At 36.4% G+C, this 20,430-nt stretch overlaps 1 protein-coding gene across 2 annotated transcripts in view; it reads left to right on the top strand.

Moving 5' to 3' along the window:
- ganabb (glucosidase II alpha subunit b) overlaps positions 1-20,430 on the top strand; it is a 37,122-nt gene that overhangs the window by 5,301 nt on the left and 11,391 nt on the right. For both annotated transcript variants that reach the window (XR_012389980.1, XM_009291260.5), the window contains exons 4-14: positions 1,166-1,293; positions 2,719-2,898; positions 3,950-4,022; positions 4,240-4,321; positions 6,074-6,170; positions 6,255-6,435; positions 9,119-9,272; positions 12,078-12,313; positions 15,639-15,765; positions 16,524-16,603; positions 18,573-18,713. Coding sequence is in view for 1 of the 2 variants with exons in the window: in XM_009291260.5 (XP_009289535.1) it covers positions 1,166-1,293; positions 2,719-2,898; positions 3,950-4,022; positions 4,240-4,321; positions 6,074-6,170; positions 6,255-6,435; positions 9,119-9,272; positions 12,078-12,313; positions 15,639-15,765; positions 16,524-16,603; positions 18,573-18,713 (1,479 nt within the window). In the remaining variant the exon portion in view is untranslated. The remainder of the gene's footprint in view (positions 1-1,165; positions 1,294-2,718; positions 2,899-3,949; positions 4,023-4,239; positions 4,322-6,073; positions 6,171-6,254; positions 6,436-9,118; positions 9,273-12,077; positions 12,314-15,638; positions 15,766-16,523; positions 16,604-18,572; positions 18,714-20,430) is intronic.

Below are 20,430 nucleotides of genomic sequence, written 5' to 3'. Positions count from 1 at the left end.
TGTGTTAATGTAAACAATGAGCCTAGTCCCCTCTCTTCGCAAGGGTGTAAAGTCTGGAGTCTGATGCACAGCGGGCGGTTAAAATGCGAGGGCCGTAGTGCGCAAAACCCTCGGGGCCATTAGTAATCCATTCTAAAGAGGCGCATCTTTATGCATAAAGTGCGTTCGGTGTGATCTGCCCCTTAGGTTGTAGTCTTTAAAAACAGCAATACTTTCTTGGCATATTGGACTTACCGCTTTCTGTTTGATATTGGTGAAGTATTTTGTTGTCCATTCTTCCTTAAACGACATTTAGAGTCAATTTTTCTTGTAGTGACTCATTTTCAGTCATTAACGGTCGAGTGCATTTTAATATCCGAGATTGTGTTTTAATTCTACTGGTTGCACTAATAATTGTACAAAGCGTGCAATATTGCCATCACATGGCATTTACTTGAAAGAAGCAGCATTTTAAAAACTCCCTCGCGGGCCGGATGAAAGTGTTCAGCGGGCCATAGTTTGCCTACCTCTGGTCTACAGATCAGATACAGATCTGTTGCAATCTGGAGATCACAATAATTAACCCAGAAAAAGCCAGAGCAAAGCAAACACTATCAGATTACTATGGTATAAATGCATTACCACAACATACAAAAGAGAAAGATAGACTTTGAATGTCACTTGTCTGTTTTATAATGATTTGTTTAGTTGTAGTTTGAAATGTACACTGATAAAATGCTGATTTTTCTTCCCTAAGGACTTAAGTGGTCTCTGATGCAGTCTTGTGGCGAAACATTAATGGTCTTTGCTCTGCTCAGTATGACAGACTGATGGCCACCATCAATGCACTGAATCTCCGAAATTATAAATATTCTAAAACAGGCACTGTTCTTATAAATAAACTCCATAGTTGCAATCTAAACTACTACAGTCTCACCTAAAAAGCCTCAAAAGTACATTATGTTGTCCAACAGCTGCAATATTTATCAAACTAGTTTACTGCTTGCCACTCGTGTGGGCGGAGTAATACACAAGGGTGAAGAGACTGTACGAGTTCTGATGTTGCTTTAATATTTTAATAATTTAGCTTTCAACTGTACATTGTGTGAAGCGTTATAGAAATGAAGGTGACTTGACTTTAGTGTGCCCTGGGACAAAGTATCTGATGTTGTCTGATTTCTGGCAGGTTCACTTGCTGCTGGAGCTCTACAGACTGCAGGGTAATATGACACGGGTGAAGATAAATGAGCTGAAGCCTCTGAAGCCGCGCTTTGAGGTGCCAGACGTGCTCATAGCAGATCCTCCGACTGAGCCGTGAGTTTGTTTCTGATCCCAGACCACACACGCAAGCCGCTTCCATCCAAAGATGCAAATTAGATTCATGCGCAAAACTGGAATATCACGTAAAGCATTATTTCCATCCAATCCAGAGTTATAGCAAAAAGAAAAATAGGATTTGCTGTGAAAGGAGAAGCCACTGTGGGCCTTTTTTCTTACTTGATAACTTACTTGCGCCTCCGAAGACAAAATGCAATCAATGCTGGGTGGCTGTTGGAGGACCATTATAGATGCTCTTTGGGAGCGCACATGCTCAAGACAGTTCTGGAGGATTACTAGTACTTGTATCGGGTTGCACCCCTTTTTGCCTTCAGAACTGCATTAATCTTTCGTGGCATAGATACAACAAGGTACTGGAAACATTTCTTAGAGATTTTGCTCCATATTGACTTGATAGCATCACGCAGTTGTTGCATTATTGTCGGCTGCACATCCACGATGCGAATATTGGATTGAGTCTGGTGACTGTGGAGGCCATTTGAGTACAGTGAACTCCTTGTCATGTTCAAGAAACCAGTCTGAGATCTGAGATGATTCCTGCTTTATGACACGGTGTGTTATTCTGCTGGAAGAAGCCATCAGAAGATGGGTACACTGTGGTCATAAAGGGTTGGACATGGTCAGCAACAATACTCTGTGGGGCTGTGGCGCTGACATGATGCTCAATTGGTACTGATGGCCCCAAAGTGTGCCAAGAAAATAAGTGTGTATGGATGTTTCCCTGTGATGGTTGAAGCTGGAAGGTCATCCGCTGTGTAAAAACATGCTGGATAAGTTGGTGGTTCACTCTGCTGTGGCGACCCCTGATTCATAAAGGGACTAAGCCGAAAAGAAAATGAATGAATGGAGTCTTCATTTTATAATTGAAAACAATCTTTGTTAAAGCAGAAAACTTTATCATTTCTTGTGGCAAAATTGTTTAAATTCGCAGGCCTTAAATTTGCAACTGTACAAGACTGATCCTGCGATGCGACTATTGCAGATGCGCACATTGCAATATCAGCCCTGATAATAATAATAATAACAATAATAATAAAAATATAAATACTGAACCACTTTAATGATGGACTTTGGCTGAATGAGATCAGATCAGGTCTTACAGTGTGGTCTGTCTTCTGGTTTGCAGTAATGCAGATACATTACTTGTCATGTTCAAACTAAATCACAGGGCATTTTTGAAGCTTATATGCATGGAATTTATTTAGTAAAAGTGTTTCCATTGTAGTTTATACACAGCATTTTTTCATATCTGAGAAAAAGGTTATCCTAAACATGTATTTTTCTGTGCATGCTCAATGTATGCATAAAAATAAGTGGATGGAAATGTATCTTCAGCTAAACATATGCATGATTTATTGTGCACCCCTAAATAACCTTGCCTTCTCTCTTCTCTTCCTCCAGTCTCTCTGTGCTGTCTCAGGATGATAATGGCCTTGTGTTATCTCTGGGAGCCGAGAGTCAGAGGCTGATTGTGAGCGCTCGTCCATTTCGGCTGGACATCATGGAGGGGCCGGAGGTGCTGCTGTCCCTCAACTCTCGCGGCCTGCTAGCCTTTGAGCATCTGCGGCTACGCAAGGACACGTGAGTGCTGACGATTTGATTTATTTATTTAATATAATTTTTATTTATTTTTTTTATTTATGTATTTATTTTTATATATTTATTTTCATGTATATATTTTTATTTGTTTATAATTGTTTTTATTTATGTATTTGTATTTTTTTACTTTTTTATTTTTTATTTATCTATTTTTTTATATATTCCTTTTCATGTATATTTTTATTTATGTTTATTTTTATTTTTTAATTATTGTTTTTATTTATGTATTAATTTTTATATTTATTTTCATGTATACATTTTTATTTATGTTTTATTTTTATTTATTTATTTTTATTTATTAATAATTGTTTTTATTTATGTATTTGTATTTTTAATTTTTTAATTTTTATTGTATTTATTTTTATGTATTTTCATGTATATTTTATTTGTTCATTTTTATTTATTAATTATTGTTTTTATTTATTTATTAATTTTTTTAATTGTTTTTATTTTAAAATATTTATTTTCATGTAAATATTTTTATTTGTTTATTTTTATTTATTTATTTTATTTATTAATTATTGTTTTTATTTATGTATTTTTATACTTTTTATTATGCATTTATTTGTTTATTTTTAATATTTTTTATTTATGTTTTTATTTTTATTTATTTATTTATATATTTATTTATTTTTATTTATGTATTTATTAATTTATACATTTATTTTTATTTATGTATTTATATTTATTTGTTTATATTATTTTTATTTCTTTGTTTGTTTATTAATTATTTATTTTATTTATTCTCATATATATTTTTTATATTTTATTTTACAAATTATTTACAAATTATTATTTTTTATTCATGTATTTATTTTTTATATTTATTTATTTTAATCATTTATTAATTTTATTAAGTTGTATTTTTGTATTGATTTTCAGAATTTTTATTCATTTTGTAAACGAGTCTACATTGGGACAAATGCAAACCATGTATTTTTCAAGCCTGGCTTATTTTCCTGTGTGGTGTGTGTGGCGCGCGTGTGTGTGTGTGTGTGTGTGTGTGTGTGTGTGTGCATGCATGCAATAAAAGGCAAGCTCAACCAGACGGTGCTGAAGTTAAAGAAAGCACAGAAGCAGATCAACAGCAAGCTGAAGGAGAGAAGGTCAGTAAAAAACAGTTCAGTCCTAAACAGTGACGTCTCGCCACATCTCCAGTTAAAATGCACCCGACCGGTTTAGCAGCTGTATGGAGTAGTTATGCAACATTGACGTGTGATAAAGTAACATAACTAAATAGAACATGACTCCATCGTCATCAGCCTGACTCTGAGAAATAAAACCTGAAGTAAAACCAGCTTTATTTGTGTCTCCGTACAATAGGATGAAGATGGAGAGAATGATAAAGACGAAGACGGTCTGTGGGATGAGTCATTTAAAGCTCATGCGGATACCAAACCAAACGGTATAAACTCATGTCACTTAAAAGTCTCATAAAACCACTGTCTTATTTGTGCATCCTACTGAAACAAAGTTTTTATTTTGTTCCTTTTATTAAGTTGCCTGTTAACTTGTTAATTACGAGAAGTTAGTTCTGATTGTCCTAGCAAAGAGAATGCAAATTGTATGTTTGAGTGTATACACTACCTGACAAAAGTCTTGTCACCCATCCAAGTTTTAGAAACAACAAATAATATCTTGACTTCTAATTGATCATTTGGTGACAGAAGTGGCTTATATGAAAGGCAAAAGCCTCTAGGTTACGCTTATTTTACCAAAATAAAATATGATCATGCCTTCATTTTTAATTATTTCATTAGGACAGTAAGGTCTGACTTAGACAAAAGTCGTCACTTAACAGAAATAATGTCCAGTATAGAATATAAAGTCGTGGGGCAGTGGAGAAAGAATGAATATTGTGAATGACTCCCATGAGCTTGGAGGACTGCATCTATTCATCTCTGCAGTGACTCAAATCACTTATTAATAAAGTCATCTGGAATGGCAAACAAAGCGTTCTTGCAGGACTCCCAGAGATCATCAAGATTCTTTGGATTCATCTTTAATGCCTCCTTCGTCTTATCCCAGACATGCTCAATAACGTTCATGTCTGGTGACTGGGCTGGCCAATCCTGGAGCCCCTTGACCTTCTTTCAAAGATATTTGAAGTTTTAGTTAAGCATAATTAGATGACTGGATCTAATTTATAATTTTTTTTATCAGTTCTAATGCTAACTATATTGTTACCTATTAAATGAAGTCTTACCCTCAATCTTACCCTAGAATGTTTCTTTCTGTAATGGAAATTACATTTTTTGTTTTTAGTTAAGCAATTATTTTACTTTTGGCTAAACATTTAGTTGTTTTTGGTCAATTTATTAAGTTTACTTTAGTACATCCAGTTAAACTAAAGACATATGAGAAATATTTCTTTGTATATATATATATATATATATATATTTATATTTCATTGTCTCAACATTTAATATATATATAGTTTTACTTAAGCATAACTAACTAGTTAAAGCATAACTAAAGCAAACATTTTCATCACGTGGTCTTAATTCTCACAGTAATGGAATGTTAATATTTAAACTTAAAGTTCCCATGTAATTAAAATAAACCTTTTTAGTTGGTATCAGTATTATTAATTTTTAGGATATCTATAATCTAGTGTGCTCCAAAACGGGGACAAAAATTGCATTTTGAAGATATTGATTGATATAAACATGTAAGGCTTGTGGTTTGTCACTTTTGCCCAAATGGATCAATGGTTTTATTCATGTCACCTCATATTACAGCTTTAAATCATAACCAATCAAATGCTCTCTCGTATCTGACATGCCCCGCCCCTTTCTAGATGCTTTTCATTTGCTTTTTATTTGATGCACTTGAGCTCAACCTCTCTTACTGGCAGGGCTGTGATAAAACAAAATGCTATTGGCTGTTTTTTAAAAGTGTTCAGTTTGTGTTTCGGTTGATTACGTCAAACATCGAATAAAAATGCACATTTCAAAGCATTTCACTGGACCTTTAAAAGTTTCACTTTATTATTAGTAATATTATTATTATTAGTAGTAGTAGTAGTGGTAGTAGTAGTAGTATTAATAGTATTATTAGTATTAGCAGTAGCAGCAGTATTATTGTTATTAATATTACGAATGAACATAATCTATGCTGATTTCTTTTCCTTTTCTTTTTTTCAATATTTCCACAGGCCCGACATCAATAAGTTTAGACTTCTCTTTGCCGGGTGTTGAACATGTATACGGTATACCAGAGCATGCAGACAACCTAAAGCTCAAAACTACAGAGTGAGTTCACTTCTTCACACACACAAATCACTTTAAACCCATCTGTGAGGCTAGAATCCAATAATGATTTTCCTTTTTCTCTAGTGGTGGTGATCCATACAGGTTGTATAACCTAGATGTGTTTCAGTATGAGCTCTATAACCCTATGGCCTTATATGGATCCGTACCTGTCATGATTGCCCATAACACGCAGAGAACCATGGGTATTTTCTGGCTTAATGCGGCTGAGACCTGGGTGGACATCAGTTCTAATACAGCTGGAAAGGTAAGGAAATAACTTTTATGGTGCAGACGCAAAATACTAATCACTTGTCATTTTATATCTGTATTATCTGTCACTTTAGTTCAAACCACCAGGTTCTACTTATTTGCCAGCAAAAAGTTTTAAATCATTTATAATATAATAAATTAGGATGTGATCAGCATGTAGAGGGCAGGATTGGAATGATTTTTAATTTTGTACATAAAATGTGATGTAGCATTATTTAGATTAAGATTGACATTTATGAAAATGTATGACATTTATTTATAAAGAATGAAAACAATTTAATATATTGAATCAGAGATTTTTTAAACGCATCAATGTTCTCTCTTAAATGGATTTTGAGATTAGTTTTTAACAGCATGTGGCGCTGTCTGCTTTACAAAGAACCATGCTCTGCTTGCATAAGTGAAGTGAATTACAAATGTTCATAGTGAAATTACAGTAATCACTTGACATAACAGCCAATTTAACTGACTTATCCGAATGTACAAGCGGTTTTTGTCATGAGTATTACTACATCCTCGTAGAGCGTCTTTTGCTTATTAAAAACTAGCCTGGAGCTCTATTTGCTGATCAATCTAGCCTAGAGAACCATTTTCTGATCAAAATCTAGCCAAGAGTGCCATTTGCTGATCAAAATCTAGCCTAGAGTGCCATTTGCTGATCAAAATCTAGCCTAGAGTGCCATTTGCTGATCAAAATCTAGCCTAGAGAACCATTTGCTGATCAAAATCTAGCCTAGAGTGCCATTTGCTGATCAAAATCTAGCCTAGAGTGTCATTTGCTGATCAAAATCTAGCCTAGAGTGCCATTTGCTGATCAAAATCTAGCCTAGAGTGCCATTTGCTGATCAAAATCTAGCCTAGAGTGCCATTTGCTGATCAAAATCTAGCCTAGAGTGCCATTTGCTGATCAAAATCTAGCCTAGAGAACCATTTGCTGATCAAAATCTAGCCTAGAGTGCCATTTGCTGATCAAAATCTAGCCTAGAGTGTCATTTGCTGATCAAAATCTAGCCTAGAGTGCCATTTGCTGATCAAAATCTAGCCTAGAGTGTCATTTGCTGATCAAAATCTAGCCTAGAGTGCCATTTGCTGATCAAAATCTAGCCTAGAGTGTCATTTGCTGATCAAAATCTAGCCTAGAGTACCATTTGCTGATCAAAATCTAGCCTAGAGTGCCATTTGCTGATTTTAAAACTAGCCTAGAGCACAGTCTGCTGTTAATATGTAGCCTAGAGAGCCATTTAGCTGTTTACACCCTTGTTTACACCCTACCTAGAGTGTCATCTGCTGTTAAAAACTAGCCTTGACCGCCATCACCTGATGTTAAAATCTAGCCTTGAGCGCAATCTGCTGTTAAAAAGTAGTCTAGACAGCAATCTGCTGGTAAAAACTAGCCTAGAGCGCCATCTGCTGATGTTAAAATCTAGCCTTGAGTGTTATTTGCTGATTGATTTAAAACCTAACCTTGAGTGCCATCTGCTGGTTAATCTAGCCTTGAGCGCAGTTTTTCTTATTAAAAATTAGCCTTGAGCGCAATCTGCTGTTAAAAAGTAGTCTAGACAGCAATCTGCGGTTAAAAACTAGCCTTGAGCGCCATCTGCTGATGTTAAAATCTAGCCTTGAGTGCCACACGTTGTTAAGATCTAGCCTTTAGTGCCATTTGCTGATTTAAAACCTAGCCTGGAGCACCATCTGCTTTTAAAAAAACTAGCCTAGAGCTCCGTCTGCTGCTGAAAACTAGCCCAGAGCGCCATCTGTTGATTAAAACCTAGTCTTGAGAACCTTCTGCTGTTAAAAAATAGCTTTGAGTGCATTTGCTGTTTAAAAGCTAGTCTAGACCGCAATCTGCCGTTAAAAATTAACCTTGAGCGCCATCTGCTGATTTAAAAACTAGCCTTGAGCGCCATATGCTGTTAGAAACTAGTCTAGACCACAATCTGCTGTTAAAAACTAGCCTAGAGCATCATCTGCTGATGTTAAAATCAATCCTTAAACGCCATACACTGTTAAAAACTAGCCTTGAGCGCCATCTGCTGATTTAAAAACTAGCCTTGAGCGCCATATGCTGTTAAAAACTAGTCTAGACCGCATCTGCTGTTAAAAACTAGCCTAGAGCATCATCTGCTGATGTTAAAATCTATCTTTGAGCGCCATATGCTGTTAAAAACTAGCCTAGACCACAATCTGCTGTTAAAAACTAGCCTAGAGCATCATCTGCTGATGTTAAAATCAATCCTTAAACGCCATACACTGTTAAAAACTAGCCTTGAGCGCCATATGCTGTTAAAAACTAGCCTAGACCACAATCTGCTGTTAAAAACTAGCCTAGAGCATCATCTGCTGATGTTAAAATCAATTCTTACTGTTAAAAACTAGCCTTGAGTGCCATTTTCTGATTTAAAACCTAGCCTGGAGCACATCTGCTGTTAAAAAAAAAAAAAAACTAGCCCAGAGTGTCGTTTGCTGTTAAAAGCCCTGTTCAGCGTCAATATAAAATAAATATAAATATAAAATCTCCTCATTTATTTCTCAAACTAAACGTGACGTCTTGTCTGTGGCCCATATATAGACATACATATACATAAAATACTGTTCAAAAGTTAGAATCTCTAGATGATAATCTCTTATTTTAGTGTATTTTACAACGTGTCACAGTTAATTTCCTCTTTTCCTTTCAGACTGTGTTTGGTAAGATGCTGGACTTTGTTCAAGGCTCCAGTGAGACGCCACAGACAGACGTCCGCTGGATCTCTGAGAGTGGCATCATTGATGTTTTTATCATGCTCGGGCCCAAACCATCAGATGTTTTCTCTCAGTACGCCTCTCTCACAGGTAAATGAGCAACAGATGAGCTCTAAAACACATCAACAATACATGTGACTAGTAGGGTTATATTTATCATCTACCATAATATGGTCAGTGTTTTAATGATGCACAAGCTGACATTTAAGATTGAGACACAATATTGCCCTTTTTTTTCTTTGTCCCAAAAAGTTTCTTAACAAAGAAGAACAAGCTGTTTGCCCAAACTAGTGTTTAATTCCTGAATTAATATCTTTTTGAATGAGTCAGTGAGTCATTCATAAAGATTCTCTTGAGTACTTTCTTATTTAGAATAGATAGTTAGTTCACCATCTCTAAAATAGTGCATAGTATAAATGGATTATGCATGTACTACATTCACCATGTTGTCTTCTCACTTTTTTTATTGCTTGCCTTTTTGATTTAAGACAATTTTGTCATAATGTTTTTAACTTTCTTATTAGTATAGAAGTGTGAGATTGTTTGATAGAGCCACATGCTTCCTAAATATGCCAGCTGTTTGATTAGTTTGAGTAAATGTCAATGACTAAAGCCTGGTTTATACTTCTGCGTCAAGTGACCGGCGTAACCCACGGCGCATGCAACGCGCGTGGGTGTGCATTTATACTTCTGCACGCTGTCTCTGTTGGTCTGCATTAACACTTCCGAAACGCTAGTGGGCAGTGAGGTGTAAATGTTCCTCTGTGTCGAGTTTCTTCGCTTCTGTTTTGCGTTTCCTAAACACTTCCTGGTTGTACAAGTGACTCAAACTCGCTCATTTTGAGGCAGGAACCGGCAGACGTGCAACAACTTTAACTATGAGGTAAACACAAAACAAAACTTTCCATCCGGAGCTCCTTCACGGGACTCCACACTTGTAAACAATCGTTCGCGCCATTCGCGCGGCTCTCGGTCCTGCCCAGAGTCGTCAGCGCTACCAAGCCGACCAATCACAGAGCTTGCGCTAAGCGTCGTTGCGACGTGTAGTTACAATTTTTGAAAGGTGCACGTCAGCCACGCTGACGGCCACGGCGAAGGGCTATGCGTCAGCGCCGTAGCATACGCCGGCATTTGACGCAAAAGTGTAAATCAGCCTTAACGCATTAAGACAGGGATTTGCTGCCACCTACTGGCAGTTTTCATATTTATCAATCATTGTTGGGTCTAATGCCGAGTTCATGATTTTCAAAGTCGTCGTGTCAGATGTTTTCACACTGCATGACTATCTGGGCTGGTGTTTTGTTGCTGCTTTGTTTACACTACAAGATGGATCGACGTCGGGGTTTCACGCTGTATGACTTTAAAATGGGAAGAATCGCAGACAAGAAACGCAGTCCAAACTACGCCTCACAACCAAAAACACGTAGTATATATTTTGATATTAACTACATAATGAGAAAGAAGCCTTTTATGGGGTAGAAAATGTGCATATTTGCTCACCTGGGTTTGAAGGGAATTAGTAATTTCTGCTTCACTTTTTTTTCGACCCGGTTGTGGTTTTGCTTAGATGTCATGACAAACAGACACAGTGCGCCTGCCAAATTTCTGCTAGTTTTTCCTCCATTTCTTGAGTCCAAATAAACTGAAAATGAGCGCTTTTAACTACTCCCCAGCCTCCTGCTGGTCTGCAGGTCCCTATGCTAGTGGATGCTGCTCTCTCATTAGCTGTAGTCATTGCTGATGTTATTTTTCAGTCAAAACTTGTTTCACACGGCATGATTTGAATCGCAGACAGCTCCAGATGTATAATGGCAAATATTTCATGTGGGTCGGCGACTCTCTCAGATCACGTCTTTGATAGTTCACACTGTGCGATGAACGAGCACCGATTTGCCTGTGATTTCAGCCATTTGTCAACGATTTCTCAAAACCTGTCGCAAGTCAAAATCGGGGCTAAAATCATCCAGCCTGAATTCAGCATGAGACACATTCAACAAAAAATATTGTTAATTTTGTGTGTGTGTGTGTGTGTGTGTGTGTGTGTGTGTGTGTGCTTGTGTGCGTGTGTGTGCGCGTGTGTGTGTGTAATATTACACGCCCCTGCCAGTATTTGTGGTATTACGGAACTGCTGGCATTGAGTAGTGTAACGCAGTGTAAATAAGAGATTTGATTTCGCATTCTAGACAAAGTATATTATAGTAGTTTTCACTCAGTCTGTAAAATTGAACTGAAGTGTAATCCATGGCATAGAATAGATTATACATAGAGATTGCTGTCTTTTTGTATATATAATCCACTCATCATTCATTTAAATGCTAATCAAGAACATATTACGATTAAGTTTAGAGAGTGAGATTTATTCAAATGCATAACTAAACCAGAAATTGCAGAGTTTAACTATGAAAGCACAGCAGCAGACTGATGTGATAAGACCGATTTCTGCATGAAGTCATGTACTTATTACAATTATGTTAAAGCTATACATCGTGTATGTTTTCAGACTTTATTGTATTATTCACTTGTCATTTTTATTAATGTTAATAAGTAGCTAGTTTCATTTATTTGGTGTTTATTTTCACCCAAGTATTAAAGTTATTTATGATTATTATTCTGTCCAATTACTTTTGGACCCTTAACAAGTGGGAGGCACACGCAAACTGTTGGAATTCCTACACCATTCACCTGATTTGGATGTAAAATACCCTCAAATTAAAGCTGACAGTCTGCACTTATAGCACATCTTGTTTGTTTCATTTGCATGTTGGTGTATAGAACCAAAAACGTTAGAATTATGTCATCCAAATAGTTATGGACCAGACTGTATATTGGCATAAACTATTTAAGTATGTATTGTGATTAACACTAGTGTGTGCGCATGCGTTTTTCTTCCCTAGGCACGCAGTCTTTCCCTCCCCTCGCCAGTCTGGCGTATCACCAGTGCCGCTGGAATTACAATGACCAGGACGATGTGAAGTCTGTGGATGAGGGCTTTGACCAGCATGACATCCCTTATGACTTCATCTGGCTGGACATCGAGCATGCAGACGGCAAGCGCTACTTCACCTGGGATCCACACAAGTTCCCTGAGCCGAAAGAGATGCTGCAGGGCCTGATGGAAAAGAGACGCAAGGTCAGACACTGTTGCTTGTAAAAATACACAATGTTTTCTTGTTTTTTGCTTGACAGGGTCATGGAAGTTCTATCATGGAGTTTTAAAAGTTTTGGGAATTAAATAAAGGAATTAAATAAACCTATTTTGCAAAAATCACTTTTATAAGGCGTTTTAAAACTGTCTGTAGAAACGCTTTGATTGACATTCTCCTTTTATGCATGTCATCAGAGGGGGAAAGTCCTTTTCATTTGTGGATATCTCTCCCTCATTAGCATAAACAGTCCTGAATGAGAATCAGCTGTCTGCCATTGGAATTTTTACACTTGACAAAGGTAACAGGGTGTTCACAGGGTTTAAAAAAAGATTCAAAGTTGATAAATCAATTATGAGAAAATGAAGGCCCTTAAAAGGTATAAAAAAGTCTTAATTGCGTTTTTTACAAGGTCCTAAATTTTGTTCAAGCGTTGTCCAAAGTGTTTAACTCCAAAAAAAAAAAAAAGGCAGGGGCGCATCTGGCCAAGCTCCTACGTCCGGGTAATGTCACTTAATTTGTGACAAATATAGGAAGGTGATGTGAAGCTCTCCATATGTATCAAAACCATACAGCGAAACAGACGGCAAAATGGGAAGCTTTGTTTCTCCCGAGCTTATCGAAGTTCTGTTGCATGGTTCTGCTCCATTGATTTATTTAACTACTAGTGTTTATTAACAACTGTTTATTACGTTAAAGGTTTGATACTGATTAGAACTTAGTGGCGATGAGGTCTTCAAATTTTCTGAGAAGATCTTTAAAGTCTTAAAAAAGGTATTGAAATTATCGTTAGGATTCCTGCATATATCCTGGGTAATGTCAGCGACTAAAGGCTGATTTAAGTTCAACAACTTTATGAATCCCAACAGGAGCAATTAAATTAGGGCAGAAGCATAATGATACAACAAGCACATGAAGAGACGAGATTAAAAAACCAATGCAACATGCTACATAATAACTTTATGAATATAATAATACTACAAAAAAACAGCAATACCAGCAATAATTTAAGATGTAGGGATAGTTTACAGATTGACCCAAAGAATGACCAGTCTGGTAGATGAAGAAGAGCCGGAGTCAGAGATTTAAATAAATAAATCTAGTTTACTGAAGATAGTTTGCAGTTACATCAGCAGAAGCCAGCTTCAACACTCGCAATGAGTTCGTAGGCCGCTCTGCTCACAATCACCAATCAATAACAATTATACTCTCACATAACGTCATTAACTGCGTCATACATAAAGGTGCTCTAACCTGATTGGTTAAAACACAGCTAGACTAGGAAAATTTTCACGTGGGGTTTGTGCGTACAATTCTGAACATTATCTTAAGCATAAACGTCAGACATCCCTTAGACTGATTAGAGCTGACTCCAGACCTGTGAAATGGATCAACAATCAAATACAACACACACACATAAAGTATAATCTGTTTCTTATTCAAGGCTGAGTGTATTCTCAGCCGTCTTTTACTGGTTAAAAACCAGTATAATCTACATTCAGGCATTTATAATATCCTTACTACACAAAGTCTATTTTGAATAAAAAGTAGAATCACTTTAAAAGATTTAACCGTAAAAATAGCAAAATCACTTTAGACATTTTAGACAGTATTAACTCGTAGAAATAAGAATAGAAACAGCTGCTTCCAGTCCTCAGCCCTCAGTTCCACTCAAGTTCTCTGTAACCTCTGACTTAGTTTGCTGGCTTCTGAAAATAGTTATAAAGAGACAGGCAAATGCACTGAACTTTCTTATATTAAGCAGTGTGTTAACTTATTCATTAATAAAAATCAATTCACAGGTAAATACTGAGAAACAGGATGATAAAGAGGATAAACGTTGGTCAATGATGAGATGGACTGGAATGCAGAAATCCAAATCCTTCAAAGACTTGCTAAAATGTAAGGTTATAAAGCCTTATGGCCTCAGGAAAAAGGTGAATTTTTATCTATTAGAGGAGCATTTAATGCTTCTGAACCTTCTTCCAGTGGGCAACAGAGGCTTCAGAGGATGGAAATTATCTCCTATTACTCTTTGAATTTTCCTTATCATTTGCTGTTCATGTAACTCTTCTAGACTCAGCAGAGGCAAACAAATAATCTTAGAGCATGTCTTGACTAAGCTTTGAAGGCGATTTTTGTCTCTAACGGCAAGTGAGAACCGGCATAAAAAGGAAAAGCTTAATATAGTCTCAATCGAGTGATCAGCATAACCCACTGCGCATGCCTTGTGCGTAGCCGTGCATTTATACTTCTACATGCTGTTTGTGTTGCTCTGCAATAACACTTCTGCTGGTTGCAGTTGGTTTTTATGATCCCTCGGTGTCAAGTTTCTTCGTGGGAGTTTTGTTTTTTGTTTCTTGATGTACAAGTAGCTCAAACTCGCTCGTTAAGAGTGGGAACCAGCAGATGTGCAACAACTTTAATCATGAGGTAACCACAAATTAAAAGTTTCCATCTAGAGCTCCTTCACAGGACTCAACACTTGTAAACAATCGCTCCATCGCGCTTGCGGCTCTCAGCACTCGTCAGTGCCACCAAGCCAACCAATCACAGAGCTTGCGCTACGCGTTGTTGTAACGTGTAGTTAAATTTTCTGGTGCACTCCAGCGTGGGCCACGGCGAAGTCTGCAGCGGACCATACGCAGAAGTTTAAATCAGCATTAAGAGGATCATAAATGTGTAGTGGAGTGTCTTTAGTGTCCATAGACTGCCTTCTTCTGAGATTACGGAGATAACACCTGTTTTGAATCTGTCGCAGAGGTGTTTGTAGCTCCACCCTCTTTTGAAAAGAGGGCTGGGAGCACACTCTCATTTGCATTTAGGCCCTCAATAGTGACTAATAAGCCACACTAAACTGAGCTGAACTTAAACCCTAAATACTGAACTACACTGTTTCAGTTTGCTATGATCTTTTATGTGAAGCTGCTTTGACACAATCTACATTGTGAAAGAGCTATACAAATAAAGATGAATTGAATTGAATTTAAAAGGACAGCCACCAAACGGCAGCAAAGCCTAAAAGGGTCAGTTTTAGAGAAATATAAAGTATTTGTTTGGTATTTTGAGCTGTAACTTCACATACACACTCTAGGGACATCAAAGACTTATTCTAATATCTTGTGAAAAGAGGCATAATAGGTCCCCTTTAAGTCCTGGAATATCAGGGATTTTTGTTTGCCATTCATAAATTTGACATAATTTATAAAATGTAAATTCTCTATATTGTTGTTTTAGTTTTGCCTATTGATATAATTATTGTATACTTAGCAGATTCTGAAAATAATTTTGTTATGATGATCTTGTTTATAGATGGTGGCTATAGTTGATCCCCATATCAAGGTGGACAGTGACTACAAGATCCACAATGAGATCACCAATAAAGACTTCTACGTTAAGAACAGTGATGGTAGAAATTATGAAGGCTGGTGCTGGCCAGGTGAGTGCTTTTAAATGTACTTATACGCTACCGTTTTATGTTATGTTTTTAAATGTACTCATGCGCTTTAAAATTTAATATAATTAATGTATTTTAATATGTAGTTTTAATCTCTTGATGCAATGTTGCATTTTTAGGATCATTACCCCAGGCTTTAGTGTTACGTGATCTTTCAGGAATCATTTTATTATGCTGACGGTGCTCAAGAAACATTTTTTTATTATTATTGTTGATGATGAAAATGGTTGTGCTGCTTCATATAGTTTTTCAAGGATGTTTGGTGAAGAGAAACTTTTTAAACATTCTATTTATGGTTATTTATACAGTACTTTTTACATTATTATTCCACAGCAGCTTTATAAAAGCTGCGTCTTATTACATTAAAATCAAAATAAAAAACGGTTATACAACATGTTTTTTTTTAAAGAGGTGAAATCTATTGTGTTTTTAATTTAATAAAATTTTATTTATTTATTTATTTTTGTTGTCCCATTTAACATGGAGTGTTTTAAAAAAAGTGTCTTATGCGTAAAGAGAGGAAAGATAGTGTTTTTCTACTGTTAAACCATCATATTTTGCAATCATATTTGATTAATGCATCTTTGCTAATTAACAGTATACATATTAGTTTTAAAAAATTATGGATTATACTTTTAAATGGTAATATAATTGTTGTTCATATGAAGATGTTTGGTAGTTGTCACAAGATTCCTACTATTACATTTATTGTAGTTTACATGACTTTCTCGTTCTCACAGGAAACTCTGGCTATCCAGACTTTACCAATCCAGAAATGCGGGCCTGGTGGGCCAGTATGTTCTCTTACGATCAATACGAGGTGAGGCTAGTTCTAGTCTTGTCTAGTTATTGCAAGTGTAAATCTATGTGTTTGTTTCCCCTTGTTTCTCATTCTAGACAGGATGTGGTGATGCTTTGTTTCCCTTTAGCATTCGACTGTTCCAGAAGAGCATCAAACTCATGTGACTATCACTCGTGATAACTGCACTAAACTGTGTTTTAGCTGAGAAATGCCTGAGCCAAAGTCTGTCATGAAATATTCTGGTTAAAGGATTTTCAGGAGTGACAGAAGATTGTGTTCAAACTTCTGAAATGTAAAGCGTACAGATTAGGGATGTAACGGTATCAGAATTTCACGGTACGGTAATACCTCTGTATGAATGTCACCGTACGGTATTTATTGAATCATTTACAGGAAAAGCAAAACTTATGAAAATACTCCAAAAACCTCCAAACACCCTCCATCCCGCCCTTCAGTAGTCGCGCGACAACACCGCCCTCCCCCCTTTACAGTACGCGCGCGACAACATAGCTGATCAGAACGCGCGCGACAACACCCGCTTTAGGTTTCGATTATTTCCAGCTCTTTTTCATCCCTGCTACTAGCAGCACACTCCATTTCCGCATTACTGGATCTGTAGCGACAACAGACCGCAAAAGATGATGGCCATGCCTGGGCTGATGGGAATTGTAGTTTCCGCTACTTCCCGTTTGCTTCATTTGCCTAAGCAAATTTTCTCAGAAGACCTATAGTTTTACAGAGTCATGCGACTACGGTAATACCGGAAAAAATTGCTATTGCGGTATGACGGTATTTACAATACCGTTACATCCCTAGTACAGATATAATTTTTTTCTCCATGATCCTTTTTTTTTGGCATTCAGCAGAATAAATAATCTCATAAAGGTTTGGAACCACTTGAAATGAAATGTAAATTTTCATTTTTGGGTGAACTATCCCTTTAACAGAGAACGTTTAGTTCTACCTACTGGCAGAGAATGAATTAGTAATTTCTTTCAGTCTAGTACCTGATTTCAGCAGGTGTTTTATTCACAAAGTTAAACCATTATGTTTTTCTTCATATTTGTTGCTTCTAATTTTATTGGCAATAAATTTACTACAACCTGTGATAAAGCAAGTAAACCCATAGATCACATTGTCATATATTCTTGCTTAATAAAGAAGAAACTAATTCAGTATAATAAAAAATCAAGATTGGATCTAAAAGCAAATCTATATTTAGTGTTTTCACATCTTGAATGATAATGTTTGTTCGGAGGTATCATTGTGTAACAACCTAACCTGACTTTGAATGTGAAGTCGACATGAACCGGAAGCTGTGACTTTTTTTTTTTGTTGTTGTTCATATTGTGGCGCTATTCCTAGAGAAGCAAAATATTAAATGACAAAACAGTGGGCGTGGTTTGTTTTTTCTACTGTGAGCTGATTGGATGTAGTAAAGTAGGCGTTTTACTCAAAAAGATTGGGGTAAGGGTTTGGGGAGAGTTACAACCTATGAGACACCTCCTCCTCGTCACTATTTCTGTTAAAACTGTCAAAATTGACAGTTGGAGGGGCGTGGTTAAGTATGTTAGCCACGCCCATTACCCCAAAACAGATGTAATCTGAGAATTTAACTGAATACAAACAGGAAGTGCATTTTCAGATTTTAATTAAAGATTACAGGGGCAAACATTTTTTTCTTTTTCTTAGCTTAATGACATGCACAGATGAATTGTTCACCACAAACTAGCAATGTGAGCTTACAAAATGGCTACTTTTGATTTCATTTGTACTTTAGGTACCTGAAACTTTCTTGGCAACCTCACTTGTTTATCTTGCTTTATGCAACATAATATCTTAATTATTTAACATTTTAAATTTACATCTTCAGCAGCTTTATGCTCAGTGTAAGCAAGCAATTGATTTTACTTATTAAAAATCTTCACATCAGTTTAGGACACGTGGAAACATATCCAACATCACAACTTTCCCTGTTGTTTTTCAGGGCTCAATGGAGAACCTTTTCACCTGGAATGACATGAACGAGCCGTCCGTGTTTAATGGCCCTGAAATCACGATGCATAAAGATGCTATACATGGAAAATGGGAACACAGAGACGTACACAATATCTATGGACTTTATGTGGTGAGGAATTATATTAGAACACTAAATACAGAGTGTTTCATAACCACACTGTAAAACCTGACAGTCAACTTTATCAAATGAAATGAGTGTAGTTAACTCAATTGACTGAAATTGAGTCATTTTATACTACTCATTTGAAAAGAGTTTTGAAGTCAGTGTTGAAGGTAATGAGTTCATTAAATACCTCATTACTTCAACTTAAGTGGAGTAAGTTCACAGTACTCGTATAGATTAGTTTTTTTTACTTAAATGGTTTGTAGCAGTCGGTTTCCTCATGGTTTGAGTTACCTTAACCTATTGGGTTTTACAGTACTCGGTTAGTTTGAGTTCTCTTCATTTATTGGGTTTCACTGTGCTCAAATTGCTTCATTTACTCAAATGGATTAAGTTCACAGTACTCATTGGTATTAGTTTTTGAACTTAAATAGTTTGTTGCAATCAGTTTCCTCAAACGGTTTAAGTTACCTTAACTTTTCGGTTTTACAGTGTAATAAAATTGAAAAGACGCATCAAAGGCCTTTAAAAAAAAATCATTTTTTTGTTGATAACAATATTCTAGCATTAATATGCATGATTCTAGCATGGATTAGCATGTTGTTAACATGATTCTAGCATGAATTAGCATAAGTCTAACATAAATTAGCCTGTTGTTAACATGAATTAGCATGTTTCTAGCATGAATAATATTTAAAGGGCACCTATGGTGAAAAGTGTACTTTTCAAGCTGTTTGGACATACATGTGTGTAAGTATAGTGTATATCAGGGGTCACCAACATGGTGCCCATGGGCACCAGGTAGCCCGCCAGCTTCACATGAGTTGCCCGCGGGCCTGTTCTAAAAATAGCGCACCATAGCACCACATATGAGTAAGCTGCATCTAATATTTTTATAGGTATTCTTTTTTTAATCAAACTTGCATTGGTGTAAATTTGTAAATGACTTTAAGTTATATAATAAAAAAAACTTTATAAACAATTTCAGACAAATTAAGTGTTGCATATTGATATTTATCTAACTTGTTAAATCATTGTTGACAACTACTGTGAGAAATCATTAACATGATCAATGTCTTCACATGGATGAATATTATTAATTATTAATAATAACATATAATTAAAAGTAAATTAAGAAAAATGTGTTATTTAATAGCTGGTAGCCCTTCATACTAATCAGTACCCAAGAAGTAGCTCTCAGTTTCCAAAAGGTTGGTGACCCCTGGTGTATATACTGTCATATTGGGGTGGTATAAACACACCTACTCCTTCTTTTTTAAATTTAACAACATATAAACGGTGGACCAATTGGAGCGGTTTCAGACCGACCGCAACTTTACATAGGAATGCGGTCCCCCCGCCCACCAATATTGATTGACAGCTGCGCGCATTAACATGTCTCCGTAGTAATGCATATACTCATATCGACAAGACAGGACGAGCACAAAGCAACCGGGAATAAAAGGTCTGTTCAGTTTGCTAGGATCATCAGTCATCATCAGACGTGATCAAGAGTGAGTTTTACAAGTTTAACATGTTTTAAAACATGTGCACGTGTGTAATGAAGAACAGCGATTCACTTCAGATTCGCTTCATCAGCACAGCCGCGTGTCTCTTTCACTGTCTGTGCTGTGTGTGCGTGAACTCATTGTTGCAACTCCACAAAAAAATGCATCAAATACTGATTGGTAAAGTTCTTACTGTAGTATTTCTCACAAACTTT

This window comes from Danio rerio, chromosome 14 (assembly GCF_049306965.1).
Source record: "Danio rerio strain Tuebingen ecotype United States chromosome 14, GRCz12tu, whole genome shotgun sequence".
NCBI lineage: Eukaryota > Metazoa > Chordata > Actinopteri > Cypriniformes > Danionidae > Danio > Danio rerio.
The sequence above is the reverse complement of the archived record's forward strand: the minus strand, read 5'-3'. Positions and strand labels throughout refer to the sequence as shown.